The sequence below is a fragment of the Malaclemys terrapin genome, chromosome 16, assembly GCF_027887155.1.
Source record: "Malaclemys terrapin pileata isolate rMalTer1 chromosome 16, rMalTer1.hap1, whole genome shotgun sequence".
Lineage (NCBI taxonomy): Eukaryota > Metazoa > Chordata > Testudines > Emydidae > Malaclemys > Malaclemys terrapin.
Genome location: NC_071520.1, coordinates 8,748,829 through 8,764,773, shown reverse-complemented (window position 1 = coordinate 8,764,773; position 15,945 = coordinate 8,748,829). Strand labels below are relative to the sequence as shown.

The 15,945-nt window shown below is 40.6% G+C and overlaps 1 protein-coding gene across 1 annotated transcript in view; it reads right to left on the bottom strand.

Annotated features, from left to right (window-relative positions):
- FBXW8 (F-box and WD repeat domain containing 8) overlaps positions 1-15,945 on the bottom strand; it is a 68,314-nt gene that overhangs the window by 18,401 nt on the left and 33,968 nt on the right. Inside the window, 3 exon segments of the mRNA XM_054006715.1 lie at positions 3,411-3,620; positions 6,321-6,517; positions 15,365-15,522. Of these exon segments, the coding sequence (XP_053862690.1) occupies positions 3,411-3,620; positions 6,321-6,517; positions 15,365-15,522 (565 nt within the window).

Here is a 15,945-nt window from a genome sequence, read left to right as displayed (position 1 = left end):
ATCACTGAAAAGGAGCAGAAACAGGGGATTAAAAACAGGCCAGTTTATTAGTACGCTGATTTTAAAGCTGACATGTAAAGAAAAAACAATGGGCTTGTGTTTCTTTGCTTTTTAATAATGGATAAAGAAGGCCTAAGAGGTTTTAGGCAAACAAAGTATTTTTTCTACCTTTTAAAAAAAAACATTAGAACTTCAGGACTTGCTCACCCTAGAAGACCTGGTAACCAAAGGCCTAGTGAAACTGACACCAGAAGAGAGACTGAAAGCTAATCAAATAAGAAAGGAAGTGAATTTTGGTCAAACATCTTTTTAAAGAATGGCCCTCCCCCACATATGCACAGAACCAAAGCCACCCCTGGTTTAAGTCTACTGACATTAATGAAGTTACAGCAGGGATGAATTTGACCCATTATGCTTAAAACCATTACTCACACCTCTGAATTCCATGGACTGTGGAGCATTCGGGCTGTGTCTAGACATTTCAAGGATACAGTATTTCTGGAAAGCAGTACATTCTGCATTGGCCTGTTAGTGCCAAAAGGTTCAATATAAAAAAAAATAATAATAACATTGAGCAACTAGTGTGTGGCCAAAAATACTCCCACAAAAATTGCCGCTAGCTAATAATTTATAGTATACTGCACATGAAACAAAATGGGATGAAGCTTTTACATTGGAATGCTGTAGCTATTAGAAAACAGCACTGGAATTCACTACCAATGTGTTTCTGAGATCTAAAGCTCTTCTAGACGCAGACCATCAACTTGTGACTCAAGTAATCAACCGATGCAAAGTCCCTTCACGTCTGTGTGTGGGGAATAATTATCATAATAGACATTAGTAATTAATTTCCGGCGTGATGTCAGCTGGTGTAGCAATGCCAAGCAAGCGTCCTTGTCAAACATACCCCCGCCGTCTGGACTACTTCAGTCACATTGCCCTGATTAGGATGCGCGCTGATGCACTGCTTAATACAATCTGCCATCAAATGCCAAATACTTCAGAACTAAATTAGGAAATATGTCCGACTCCACAGAATGATGCTAAGGACTCTAAGTGGATTTCTCTATTCCTTTATGAGGCACAAAGGCGATAGCCAATGTAATGGTCTTGAATGAGGCAATTCTATCCTCTAACCCCCCACCTCTGTGGGGAAAAATATTGGATTAGGATGGCAAAGGGTTTAATAAAGACAGTACGGCCTCATAGCATTTTTCACCCCCAGAGGTATTTATGGCTCTTTCAGTGTTTCATGTGTGAAAAGGGAACTTTAAGGGGAGTTTAGATGCAGATTTACATCAACAGTGGAACTAGACCGAAAGAAAGCTGCCCCATTCTATTTGGTTGTCAAATGGGGAAAAGTGATAGAACTGCACTTGTGCACCACTTGCCACATTCCCACCCCAGCAACAACCCCTTTGCTCCATGCCCCACCTTCCCTTCCCCCAGGGGTTGCTGTTCCCCTTTCCTACAGCTCACTACAAACCTGAGTAGGAGTAATGCGATGAAATTAATCTGTGGCAAATTTAGACAGGAAAAAGAACCAGGAAAGATTTCTTAACAATGAGATCTATTAACTGAGGAACAACATCCATGGGGAAGTGACAGAAACCCCATTGCCTGAGTCATTTAAAATGGTACTGGGAAAAGCCCTAGACACTAGGCTATGTAAGGTATAATCTGTACATTGCCAGTGAGATGGAATTAATACCTAATAGGTCTTTTCAATCTAACTTCTGTGATATTCAACCACAATGAACACACACAGTAGCTGGATGTTTCCATTAAAGACATCAGCAGTAAAATAATTTAAAACATTTAATTGGTCTTCGTGCAGTTTCAGAATTAACACTCCATTGAGATGAATGAGGCAATTCACACTATTCAGAGCTACCGTTTCAGTCTGTCTGCAGACTCTGGAAGACAGCCCTGTTCTGATTCACATTTGGAAAAAAAAAATACCATCAGAAGAACTAGAAGCTTTTTTCCCAGTGAAAGTTTAAATTCTACAGCAAAATATTTGACATATTATGCCCACACTGCAACACAAAGTTTCTGTGGTGCGTATGTCCAGTGGACTAATCTAGACACTAGGTCAAGAAAAAAAATCAATATTTTATGATGTAGCGAATGACATATGTCAATCTCACTGAAAAATTAAAAGCTTGCCCTGTTAAATCTCAATAGTTTTAAAAGCTGTAGAGCTTGCCTAAGCCATCAGCTTTTTAAGCATAGATTCAGTACAGTTGCAAAAACGGAATCTGCAGCTTATCAACTCTGCCACTGTCAAAAGACGCTTATGAAGGGAGCAAAACGCAGAAGGCTTCAGACATATGAAGATTATTTATCCATCCCCCTAAAGCAACATCTCACCATTCTTATGTGCTTGGAAGTAACTTAGCTCAAATACTGAAGTGAAAAATAAAAGTATTCTCCAAGGATTGCACAAACAGGGTTTGACTCATTACTTAGGATGCCTCAGGTAGATTTATTTTTTAAAAGAAAACAATTCCACCTAGAGGACTGAAGCAGTAGAAGATACAAATATCTCTCTTGCAGCTGGGGAGTAGCAAATAGAATACTTCCAAAAGCTAGCATGAGCCTTTTGACTAAGGGCATGTCTACACATACAGCGCTGCAGCTGCACTGACGCTCTATGCCGATGGGAGAGAGCTCTCCCGTTGGCATAATAAAACCATCTCCGCGAGCGGCGGTAGCTATGTTGGGAGGAGAAGCTCTCCCGCCGACATAGCGCCATCTAAACCGGTGCTTATGTCGGTGTAACTTACGTCACTCAGGAGAGTACTTAAATTACCAAAGTGCTGGCATTTCCTCATTTTATGCTCACGGAAACAAACACTGAAAGTTCACGTAAGCCTCAGAGCAGTGTGTTAAGAAACTGACCTCCCACTCCACCCACACAAAGCAAAAAAAAATAAAGAATTCCTTTGGCTTTTGTTAATTGTACAAAGGGACCTGTGGGTTTTCCCATTTGAAGTTCTGACTCTAAGAACCACTCACTAGAAGCAGATTACAGTGCTATTATAAAGGACCCAATCCAAGTTGTGCCAGTCAAGCTGTGTGTACACTGTCTTGTTGAGGGCAGCTTACCTGGTAATTACTATGAGTATCCAGTGATGGACTGGAGACTGCAGGGAGCGCTCCGAGGACACGGGGGTTAGAGTGTACCTAGCAATAGCCTGTACCAGGAGGGTGAGGTCTGTGGAAACCTGCAAGTCAGTGCTTGTGGGGCCAGAGACTGCTGGTTTCAGCAAGCTGAACCACACCAGACTGTTACATGCTAAGGTGAGGTAGTGACCAGGTGCCTCACAACCTTGAGTACCCCAGGGAAGCGACAAAGAAATTTACTGTTATATGACTCCAATACCTTGCTTGCGCTACTTAAATACCTTGTTGGTCTCATTCAACAGCCAGCCAAAGCCCTTTACTCCAAAGGCTGCCTCACTGGCAGATACATCTAGACATGTGACAGGCTGGCCATATACAGAATGGAGAACTTTGCAAGACTCTTCTGCTTTCAGGAGGTAGACCATATCTTCAGCAGCTGCTATAGTCACTGGACTCCCAACAACATCTGGAACCAGGTGGAGAAAGTTGACCTACAACAGCACAGACATTTCTTAGTTTTTTACACTTCAGTTGAAAATTCCTTTACATTGTCATCAGAAATACACAGCATGGCCATACGCTACACAGCGCTCTTTAAAAAATGAATTAACACACAGCTCCAGAGGTGGCTACTATCTAAAACCACCTTCTTGGAACCAAGATTTCTTTCTTTCTTTTTTTTTTTTAAATGGTGTTTGATTTTTGGTCTATTTGAATTTTGGAGGTTTGACTCCTACAACAGAATACTATTACACATAACACCTTTCATCTAAGACTCTCAGGATGTGCATGTTTATTAAAGAAGAAGAATTATTCATTAAAGAATTATTCATTAAATCTCATAACAGGCCTAGGAAATAGGTACACATGTGACACAAAAGCCCACTGGTGCCAACAGGCAACGCGTTCACTGTTGTATAATTGCAACTCCTACCGGATCTGAAAAACTCACTTCACCTAGTACACCACTTTCACAGTATTTATCCATAAATGATGTCAAGTGGGGTCTCTAATAAAAGCTTATGTCATACTGATCCTCATAATCATTTGAGATGTATGGATGGATGACACTGAAAGGTTTTAAAGTCGGTCATCAACCAAAGAGAAAAACAGGTTTCTTCTAGACAGTAGGTAAAACATGTATCTATCAAAATGTAAATTAACCATTGTAAGCTACTACAATGGAAGCCCCATTTACATGTGAAGACAAGAGGGGGATGGGAAATCAACTGGGAGACAAGACTGAACCACAGGGGATTGCCTTGTCTCTGGGGTCAGACAAAGAACTTTGGGGAACATAAGAGAAAGGCAAAAAGATACCTTTTTTCCTGCACCTGGGGAATTAAATGGACAGCACTTTTACATTCATGAAAACAGGCTCTTAACCAAGCTCAGCTGAAATGTTGCAAAAGACATTTAGGGTGAGAGAAGTTTCTTTAGACAGATGATTAGCCTGTTAAAGTTAAGTTTAGTCTCTAAGATCAGTGTTATGATTTTGTTTTGTGTGTTACCTTTCCGCTTCCGTTATCCTTACTCACCATCTCTTAAATCTTATCCTTTGATAATAAACTTACGATTGGTTTCACTATAAATCTATCTCAGTACTGTGATGTTACACAGGAGCTGATCCTGAATTGAACCAAAAAGGCTGGTAAGTACACAGTTCCTCTGGGGACAGCTGACCTGGTATTTCTGTCAGTGTTCAGTGGATAAGGGGCTGGATACTGCAGGGGAACGCTTTGAACGGCCTCGGGAACTGTGTTGCACCTACTATTACCCTGCAAGGCGAAGTCAGGGCTAGCAGAGCCCAGCCACCCAAACAATCTCCGCTAACAGACTGGAGGTGTCAGGGAGTTACCCAGGTAAGCACAAGCGAGTCTCTTTCCTGCTGGAGGCAAGGGGGTAAGGAGGTGACTCTCAGTCCTGGGCACCTCAAGAACTATCACCACATATTAACAGAGTCATTTTACAGATGGGGAAACTGACGCAACACTAGGTTACATCAGGTGACCTGCACAAGGTCACAGTAAGTCAATGGAAGAGCCAGGAATGGAGCCCTGACTTTCAGTTCCCTAACCACTAAGACCACAGAAACGTTGCTAGGTTAAAGTAATGTGCTGGTGAAAATGGTGAGGGGTTCTCAACCTGTGGGTCACGCTCAGGTATGGGGGATCATGGTCACTCTGCTTTTCCTATACTGCTAAATGGAAGAGGGGTTGCTGGGATTTCCAGTATGAAAGGGTTGAGAACCCCTGAAATAGATAATTGCATGCAGTGGTTTCTAATCCAACCTTAGAGACAACTGACAACGTCTTCAGTGTTTCTTTCAAATATCAGAAATTGGTATTACATACAGAGGAAGGGGAAAGAATACTGAAGATGGATATCTTTCTGTATATCCACAGAAATAAACATGATCGAGCACTTCACAACTACATGACAGGGTGACCCAGTTCCAACTGAGTTCTTTCTTTGATGTTTTAATATTTTACTAGAAAACGTGTCAAAATTGTTGGCTTCTTTGTTCTGTTTTTAAGTATTCTACAGATGTTTCCATTTACAAGATGGGGAAGTCGTATTAGGGTTTGTTTAATCAGAGCTCTACAGCCATTTGTTGTATAGTCAGTTTTCTTGTACTGATCAGAAATCAGAAGATTTATACTTTAATACGCTCACTTCCTCCCTCACACCATTTAACAGACTTGGCCCATAATAAACTTTGGATTTTTAAAAAAAGAGAAAATAGCCTCAGAACTCCATAGACAGAAGGTGTAATCTAAAGAAGCTGTGCAACCAGTTACAGCTTCGCAAGTGACAGCATTAGCTAGCTTGTGATATCCTGCCTAAGAACTAATCAGCTAGTGTTGATCTGAAATTCTATGTGAGAAAACCTTGATCTACAAATGAGCCAACTTAGTTTAATGTTGACAAAAAATAATTAAAAAACAACAAAACCTCCCACACCATATGGGCTCAGCTTCATTTTCACTTGTGGTTTAGGCCAGGATTTCATCCTAGCTCTTCAGGGATGAAAGACCTGCATTAACTCACTGCAATACCAGCTAGCTGCTAATGCTCTCACATAGTTCATGCAACATCCTTTTAAGGTCACTGTAAGATCCCGCTTGGCCAGGAAGAATTAGGAGATCTGGAACACCTGGAACCAAACTGACCAGCCGGAAAATACTCACCAATTTCTGGATATCAAACTGTGCAGTAGTTTGCCAGTATCCCCTGTCATCAGGGCTTTCCACCTTGACCTGGAAGCCAGATGCAGTTGCTATGGCTGCACCCTCCAAGCCAAGGGCCAAAGCCTGTATCCTTTGATTGTGCTGGTAATGATGGATAGGTTCACGCCCTATCATGAGACTCCAAACGTTAACAGTCCCTGCAAATAAAAGGCAAAACAAATGATTCTGTGTTACCCTATTTCATAAACAAAAGTAGCTTGAGGATGGCAGTGTCTGTGTATTAGTGAAATGGGTTGGTACACAGGAAGCAGGTTCTGGAGGACCTTCAGGACTCACTCCCTACGGCCACTAGAGCTCCAGCACACTGCAAAGTAGTGCAGAGTGGGCTCTCGTGTGGGTAATAACTGTTCTTTCCCTGATCAAGTCTTACATTGTGACTTTCAGAGAACATTGGAATGTGCTTTAACCCTACTCCTCTCAATGCACCAGGGATGGAACAAACCATTCACAAGAACACAAGGAGTTCCAACAAAGAGTTGCAAATATAAGACTTATCTACTGTACACTTACCCTCACTTAATGGCGAGGAACTATCCAGGAGAAGCCAGGTTAAATGCTTCAAATGACCTCCCCCTCACATTCTCTCACTCAAAGTGTCTTTGCATAGTTTTGGACTGTGCACAAAAGGGACAGGATGGGAGATTTCAGTGCCCTTCGAAAAGTGGAATCGAGGGTCTGATCCTAGCAGGGCAGTTACATATAGCTTGCAACCAACACGTAAATTCCAAATCTTGATGTTTCAGAGAATGAGGGAAATGCAGAGAAGATTATCATTTTTTGAAAGCTAAAGAGCACAGTATCCCAGGCTAGGGAAAAGGAATGTTGCTCCTTTCAGTGGTACAGATCACTGGGTAACAGGTTGGCAATTGCACTGGCTTGTGGCATAAATCAAAAGAATTCCACTTAAAAAGTGAAGTACATAAAGTCAAGTGCTTTGATTTCAATTTACAAGAGTAAACTGGAGTTATTAGTGAACTACAGATCAGCAGGGCTGAACACACAAAGTGAGTTAGAGTTCACTCCCAAGCTACCCCTGCATTGAAACGGAGCAGCAATTCTTCAGCCTGACAGACAGGATCAGAGCTGGAGAAGCCCCTTCCCTCTACTTGAGCATGGCCATTAATGATGAAATGATTAATGGTGGCTACTACTTCAAAAGGAGACATAAAAGCTCTGACAAGCAGCTGTGGACAGGTACCCATGCCAGTTTGCAAACGCCTCTCCTGCGTCCCAAAGGAGGCAAAGCGAGAGTGTGGTAATGAAACTGCTCATAGTGGAAATGGTATCTAAATGAGTTTAAATTGATTTCTGTTCGCTTTTGTAAAGATTATTTGGTATCTTGAAAGTGCTATCACTATAAAAGAATGCAGACAATCCTTAAGGCCTCTGTCTAATGGCACTCCCGGAGAATATTTATATTCCTCGTCATGGGAATGAGAACCATAATGGAGACCATTTTTGTTTTATTAGGGATGCATATTTAAATTAATCTGCTATTTGCCTAAACAGTTAGCAGCCTCTGTTTGTGTGCCCAAAGCCAAAACTGCAATTAGGCTTCCATTAAAAAAATAAGTCCCAACTAAAACTGTCCCGGTGGAGTCGTAAGGGCTCAGAGCAGAACTTTCCAAAATTACTTCTTAGCCTAATGGTAATGATGTTAATTGCTTGAAAGGTAAATAACTGCTGAACTGGTTTTGAAGAATAGAACGTTAGCACATGCCACATGCACACCCATGCTTAAAACAAGTTAACAGGTTTAAATGGATGGTGTAGACTATTGTTTGCTTTGGGGACTGTAGCTTGTGCATCATAGACACTTCAGGCTTTTGTGATTTTTGGTTACCTCACTCTATAGTGAACAGCAGGTCCACATCTCCAAACTGGCACAACTGGGCTGAAGTCTGATCTCAGGCACTTTAGATCAGCTACTGAGTACACTAATATTGTGCTTAGTTAAGTTTTCAAGAAAGGAAGAGGTACATATTTCTGAGTATCCAAATTAGACCTTTAATTAGATCTAATCTGTTTCATTTGTAAACTTATCTAGGCAGGGCCCTGTGTTCATATTTTTCTGCTGAAAACCTACTCCATTTTTAGGACTCTACAAACAAGAGCACTGAAATACTGGTCAGAGAAGAGTATAAAACAGAAACAGAGAGTTAATTGCTTCTCTCTTCATAAAAGAAATGTTTTGCCTTAAACTTGGGGGTTTCTGCAAGATAGTGTGAAGTAAGCCCACCACACAGAAGCCTGGGATTCAGCGTTTTGGTCTCAGAGTTTGAGAAGCAAAAACCATTTCATTAAAATGTGTATGGCACATTGTATCCATTAAAACCAGAAAAGGAGCTCGGATTATGAGCTGCAATTAAACATAATAGTATAAAAACAATCTCATGTAACTAATCATCAATGTATATAGCATTTTACCAAATATTTAAAAGACAAAGTCCTTGCCCCAAGACACTTACATTTCAAGTCAGAAAAATAAAATGCACAGAATACCAGTTCCAGCACAAGGGGATATGCAGACATCATTGGTAAGATCAGAGAATGAAGGTTTGTGAAGATACGGGATTCCAGGTTTGTTTTAAACTGTCAAGCCAAGAACAGAAGATGACAGAGGCAGCAGTTTGGAGGATGAATGCAGAATAATATAGGGAGCAAGAGCTGACTAGTATTTTCTTTCATTATGAGTGAACTGAATATCATGTGCACACATCTGTGTGTGTGATGTCTGAGAAACATGTATAGGGCTTGCTTGGTTACAGGGAACAGTTAGGAAACGCTTCCCTCGGGGGCACCAACAGGTATGGATTATACAAGCTCTAAACAGGCGTTGCTATGAAGCAAAGAAATGGGAGCGCAGGTCCTTCCACTCCAAAACACCAGAAAATTTATTAATTAATGGGCAAGTCAGCCTTTGCTTTATTCACTCACATTGTATTTGATGGGACAAAATGGGGAAAAGCCATTTTTATAGTTGAAATTATCTCTGTTGAGATAACACACATTGTAAAGAAATATTTTTAAAAAAAAATATTAAAGCATAGGATTTGCCAGTTGGATGAGATCATTGATCTACCCAGTCTGTCTTCCTGCCTCCAGCGGTGGCCAATATTTCATTCCCACACAAAAAGCTTTGCTAAGGTGAAGTTAAGGTTGCACGCACATAGCAGTGTTTGAGCACATATTAACTTCCAAGAACATTACAGTTTAAAAAATAAAAATCCATCAAATGTTAGAAATACACAAAATTGTGAGTAAGAAAAGCACTTCCACAGCAAGCCAGAGTCACACCACAACCTTAATTCTGCTCCAGTGGAGCTGTGACAGGTCAGTATTCTCAGACTGACTGAGAAACTACTGCATACTTCCTTTCCTTTTTGGCTTAAGGAGACAGATGTTCAGTTGGGTTGTCTAAGTGCGAGTAGTCAGTTAAGAGCAAGATAGCGTAGCTGTTGATTTGTGATATTACAATCACTGCACTTGCACTTCCCGATGATCACTTAGTATTAACATCCACTTGCTGCATTATGCCTCAGACTGTAAGCTATTTGGGACACAGACTGTCTTTTACTCTGTGTTTGTACAGGGCCTCTCACGATGCAGCCCTGATTCAGACTGAGGCCTTTACATGCTTATTTAGAAGCAGACAACTACATAGGTTTTTCCCTGAGTAAGAATTTGAGTGAGATGCTCCCCATTAGCAATGGAAGCTTCCCACGCATCTAGTTTTATATTTAGTTTCACATATATTTGTCTCCGGTGCCAAGTACGATGCTTTACCACCATATTAATCTGAACTGTTTTCATATCAATGCTCTAATTACATGACATGGTAGGCCTGCATAAGCAGACATGCAAAATGATTATCTACATTTTTAAGTGTTACATTGCAACTATCTGCCAGTGTGGGCTTGTCTATGCCGGCAGAGCCCCCTAGTGGAGATGCAGCATAAGCTGATAGAAGCTCTGCCGACATAGCTACACCACCTCCCCAAATGACATTAGCGAAGCTTACAAAAGCGCTCTGTTGTTGGCACAGTTTTATCTTCACAAGGGGCTTTGCTGGCATAGCTATGTTGGCTAGAGACTGTGATTTTTTTCACAGTCGTAGCGGATATAGCTATGCCAGCAAAACTTTGTAGTGTAAACTAAGCCCAAACCAGTGTGTGTTGCATCTCCTTGTTAGTAGCTAATCAAAATAGAGGATAACTGCCTACTACTGCTACCAGCTAATAGTTAACGCATTCGTTTAAGTGGAAATGGACTGTGATTAAATCGGATGATACCGGGTTGAAATACTGCTTGATGACCCACGCTGGGGGTTCACTTAATCCGCTCTTCCTCATTAAGACAATACTGAGCAGCTAGTGGTTGCTGGTAACCTTGTAGACCGAAACATAGGCCAGTCTAAATGTACATTATCTGCAAGGATCAAAGCAAGAAAATCATCCATATGATTCCATTTTAGAACAGGGAACCTGGACATTGTGGTGGTGGGGATCTTATTCTCTCACTTCAGCTTCAAAGCAACGCAGCCATGTGGAACTGCCGGAGCCAATGTGATTTACAGGGTGTTTTTTGGGGGGAGGCTGGCGGGAGAGGTTTTAAATGCAATTGTTCCTGTTAATTCTCATCTATTCTGTTTGGGAGCCCAACTCCCACCTTTCCTATCCTGATCCAAGTTAATTTAATGTAAAACTTCTCATTTTTAAACACTGTATTTTATTTTCAATAGGGGAAATCAGGAAAAAATACAAATTGAAAACTCATGTTATTATCTGGAATACTAGCTATACTATCTACAAGTATGATATTGCCTGAAATTATAGGGAAATAAACCATTAATGAAACATGGATTTTTTTTTTAAAATAGAACTGGCCTGAAGTCTCAAACTTGTTATCTTGAATCCTAGACTTTTGCTAAAAAACACTCATAGTCTGAAATGATAAACAGCAAGATCAGATATCATTCAGACTACTAGGGCTAGAAATTAACATTGAATACAATTGGAAAGTTAAGATTCTCATCATGGCTCAGTGAACAAGGCATAGAACTAGAAGAAAGAAAACTTGGATTCCGTTCCCAGCTCTGTGACTCGGAGTCAATAAACTATTCCTTATCTCCTTTTTCCCATTTGTAAAATGGTTATAATTATACTTACCCCTTTACTTGGCAACTGCAAAATAGAAGTGACCTTGGCCAACTAGCTTCAGATGTTCAGCAGAGAAAACTTGAAATTTCAGTTAATTTCAAATCATCAAAACGTGTGTCTTATTTGTAAAGTGTAAAATCAAAGTTCAATTTACATACCTTTTACCAATGAAGAGGTACAGTAAATTCACAGCAACATTTACCCAGGCACCCTTCTTCCTTAAAGCGTCTGCAAGCTACACTATTTGGTGTCGTAACTATTTTGTGGCATGTTTTGGAACTTAGAAGTATGCTACACATAGACCTGTTCACCAGAACACTCCATTTCTGAGATTATAAAGACCGGGTGCTTGGTGGAGGAGGGAATGGCTCGGGGAGCCTCTCACTCACCCTCTTGCCTACTGAGATATCAGGTTTTCAGTTCAAAAGCAGCGCTGCCTCAATTCCTAATAACAGAGCATGCGTATACGCAAGTGCATTCTGGTCACTGCAGAAGTCACTTTCGTTTGTTCTATACCAACCTATGACAAGTACTATTAGCTACTGCTGATCAGGTTTCAAAATATTAACATAAATGGGGGCAACATTATTTCCCTTCTATACCCATAGACAAACACGACAGCTTATGTCTTAAAGGTGGTACAAAAAAGATGTTCTCATTTTACACCATAGAAAGTTTCCAAGTCAAACTAAGAGAATCTGGGGGAAAGGGGGGCAGTTTAAGTAGACTTCAGTTCCCCAAAAGCTGTGGCTTACGGCCAAAGTCAGGCAAGCATGGAGCAGATGGAGTCCTGGCAAGGCCGCTACTGTCCCTGCATTAGCAGCATCTGCTCATTACCCAGAACCCTCGCCTGCTTTATCTAATGCTCCAGGAAAAGCATTTTGATTTGATTCATTTCAGTACGGTAACGTGCAACACAATTAGCGGTAAAATCAAATTGGAGGACTGCCAATGCTGACAATAGGAAACAAGGAAGAAGAAATACGAGGCCAGTGGGTTGGAATTCAAAAACCACAACTGTGGATCAAGTTGCCAAATCTCATTGCCCCAGGTGTACATATAGTGTGCCTACTAGGCACAGACAGTGGAGGATAGAACTTACATTTTCTCCCAGTACAGTTTTTCCATCTACCTTTCCTTGCATCTGGTTCCTCTGTGGTTGACTCCCATTGAATACCCCAGGGGTGCAGTCACCAGGACTCTCAATTCAACTTTTCTTCAGTGCAGTCACAGCCAGAGTATACCATAGCATGCAGGCACAAATTACTGACAGCCTCCATACAAGATGAACCCTTTGCTTGCTATATTTCTTATGCCTTAGGAACTATTAGCAACTGCTGAACTGTAATAAAAAATATATATATGGAGATATACCTATCTCATAGAACTGGACAGGACCTTGAAAGGTCATTGAGTCCAGCCCCCTGCCTTGACTAGCAGGACTAAGTGCTGATTTTGCCCCAGATCCCTAAGTGGCCCCCTCAAGGACTGAACTCACAACCCTTGGTTTAGCAGGCCAATGCTCAAACCACTGAGCTATTCCTCCCCCCAGGTCACTAATACATAGTGCTATCAGCAGATGTTGAATGAGCAGAATCTGCCTGTTAGTTCTTCCATGCAATCAGATGTCAGGCACATCACTGCTTGAGCTCTGTTGAACTGGGAGAAACTGATGTTATCTCAAGGAGTCTGCTAGCCATGGATTCTTTGCCTGACAACACCTCCTCCAACACTATGGTGTTTGTTTTCTCTACATTAGTCAAACGTACAAAACGAAAGGAAGAAAAAGCTGAAAAAGAACAACAAAAGGCACACACTAATTCAGGAAGTTTTTATCATTTAGATAAAAAAATCATTCTCTCCACTAAACTGTAAATGTCATTCATGTTAGTAAACAACTGCAAAATAATAAAAGATGCTAGTGCATATGGAAACTAAGCTATTTTGACTGAGGTTCTCAAATCAGAATAATCACTGACCTGTCACAAAATCCATTAAGCAATATGCCCAGCAGCGTTAAGACATACAGGTTTACTCATGACAGTTACTTATTCTCTCATTGTAACACTCAGTTCACACAACGACCATGAGACAAACAGATCATTAGACTTTTAGTCACTGGAAAGACTAAAACACAAACTAATATAAAACCAGAGAACTCTGCTCTCTTCACTGCTTGCACGAACTAGATAGAAAGCCAGAGATTGAACCACCTTATGCTATAATATCCAGTGACTTAAATGACCAAGCTCAATTTATAGATGTTAATCACAACAGAATGGCTGCTGTGAGGAAATATTCCATTAACAGTTTCTGGTGACAACAAACAATGATAGAGTTGGTAAGACAACTCCCACCTGTTTATGCTCTCTGTATGTGTGTATATATATCTCCTCAATATATGTTCCATTCTATATGCATCCGAAGAAGTGGGCTGTAGTCCACAAAAGCTTATGCTCTAATAAATTTGTTAGTCTCTAAGGTGCCACAAGTACTCCTGTTCTTTTTGCGGATACAGACTAACACGGCTGCTACTCTGAAAAATGACAGAGTTCACACTGCAACAAATACTATAATCAAAATACTTTGTTTCTATTAGAGGTTTTGCTTGTTTGTTCTTAAAAAAAAATTAAAAATAAATATATAGATTTGATTTGGCTGTCATACTTCGTTTTTGTTCCCATCTGCCAGCTGGTGACATTACAGTGCATCAAAATTAGCACTAATACCACAGAGCTCTGTAACTTTAACAGGTTTTGGTTCTGACAAGATGAGAGGAATAGGTCTTTTTGATGTCAAATCACGTCACAAGTTACATGGAGAATGGAGGATACAATGGTGGTTAGCTTTGCTTGGAATACTCCTACTGCAGAATCCCAATTACTTGAATCCACCTTATCCAAGCCTTCTTTTTTTCATGACCTGCCACCATGTTTCTTTGGTCTAGTCACTCTTTGCCTCAACTCCATATCACTCACACACATCTGATACATCCTAAACAGGAATAGATTGCTAAGATTATATATTCCCATTAAGAAGAAGAGGAGTACTTGTGGCACCTTAGAGACTAACAAATTTATTAGAGCATATGCATCCGAAGAAGTGGGTTGTAGTCCACGAAAGCTTATGCTCTAATAAATTTGTTAGTCTCTAAGGTGCCACAAGTACTCCTGTTCTTTTTGCGGATACAGACTAACACGGCTGCTACTCTGAAACCTGTCATATTCCCATTACACACACTATTAGGCAATTTTTTTTTTATTTTACAAGTAAGTGTACATGATAAAATAAGCAACTGGTATTGCTTACAAAAAGAAACTTTCCTTCTTAGCCATATTGTAACCCAACATCAGTGAAAATGACGGTATCAGTAAAGGAAATTTTCTTTACATATACCCTATGTATATTCTATCCAGGGAATTAAGAGTGAAGATGCAGAATTCTGATTAACCAGGCACTGAAAGTTTAGCCATATTCCCATAAACATGCCTCAGGGTGCTCTAAGAAAAACAAGGCTGCAGGAAGAATATTTTACAGCAAACAATTTATTTGCTTAAGACGGCTTGGCTGGATCTCCGCCTGGCACTCAAACCCTGTGCAGCAGTTCCAGTAGGAATTACACATCAGTTTTAATGGGTGCTATGTTCCAATGCCTCCTAATGCATTTATGGTTATTGGCCAACTTTTTCACATAAAAGCAAGCGTGTGTGCAAGCGTGTGTGTATACAGAGGATTATAGACACACAAAAAGCTGAGCACAGCTGCTTCATTTTTGTAAAGCTTTTGTTAAAAAAAAAAATAGGGAGGAGAGTTGTGGTTACTTACCGTCCTCATAAGCCGCTACAGCCAGAGAGCTGTTTATCCTCACAAAGGAGACATGTGGCTGGGGTCCAGGATCAGCAGAGCCATGCACTGGTTCCAGGATGGGGGCCGTGTAGTCCCAGGTGCGGGTGTCCCACAACCTCACATCTCCCGATGTATATCTGGAAGAGCAGGATGATATTCATTCCAAAAATATTTGAAAAGATTTGGGGAAAGAGAGATGGGAGTCGGAGAGAGGAAACAAAAAGAGCCTTATAACCAAACCCCACAGCAATGGGACTCATTCTGTTTAAGTCCACTGCATGGCAACATCACTAAGACAACTTAGATACTGAGTCTGATTCTCTTCTCACTTTCTCTGGTTTTATGCTAGCATAATTCCACTGATTTCAATGGAGTTATTCCTAATTTACACCACTGTTCAATACAGAATCAGGTCCATTACAACTTTCAAACAATCTAGAAATAAATCTATTAAAGTGATCCCCATTGTAGTTATAGAAATATGGCAACAACATACATTAACTTTCTAGAAGGGGCGTAAAGGGAGATGAGCACAGAGGGGAAAAAAAAAACAAATGAAT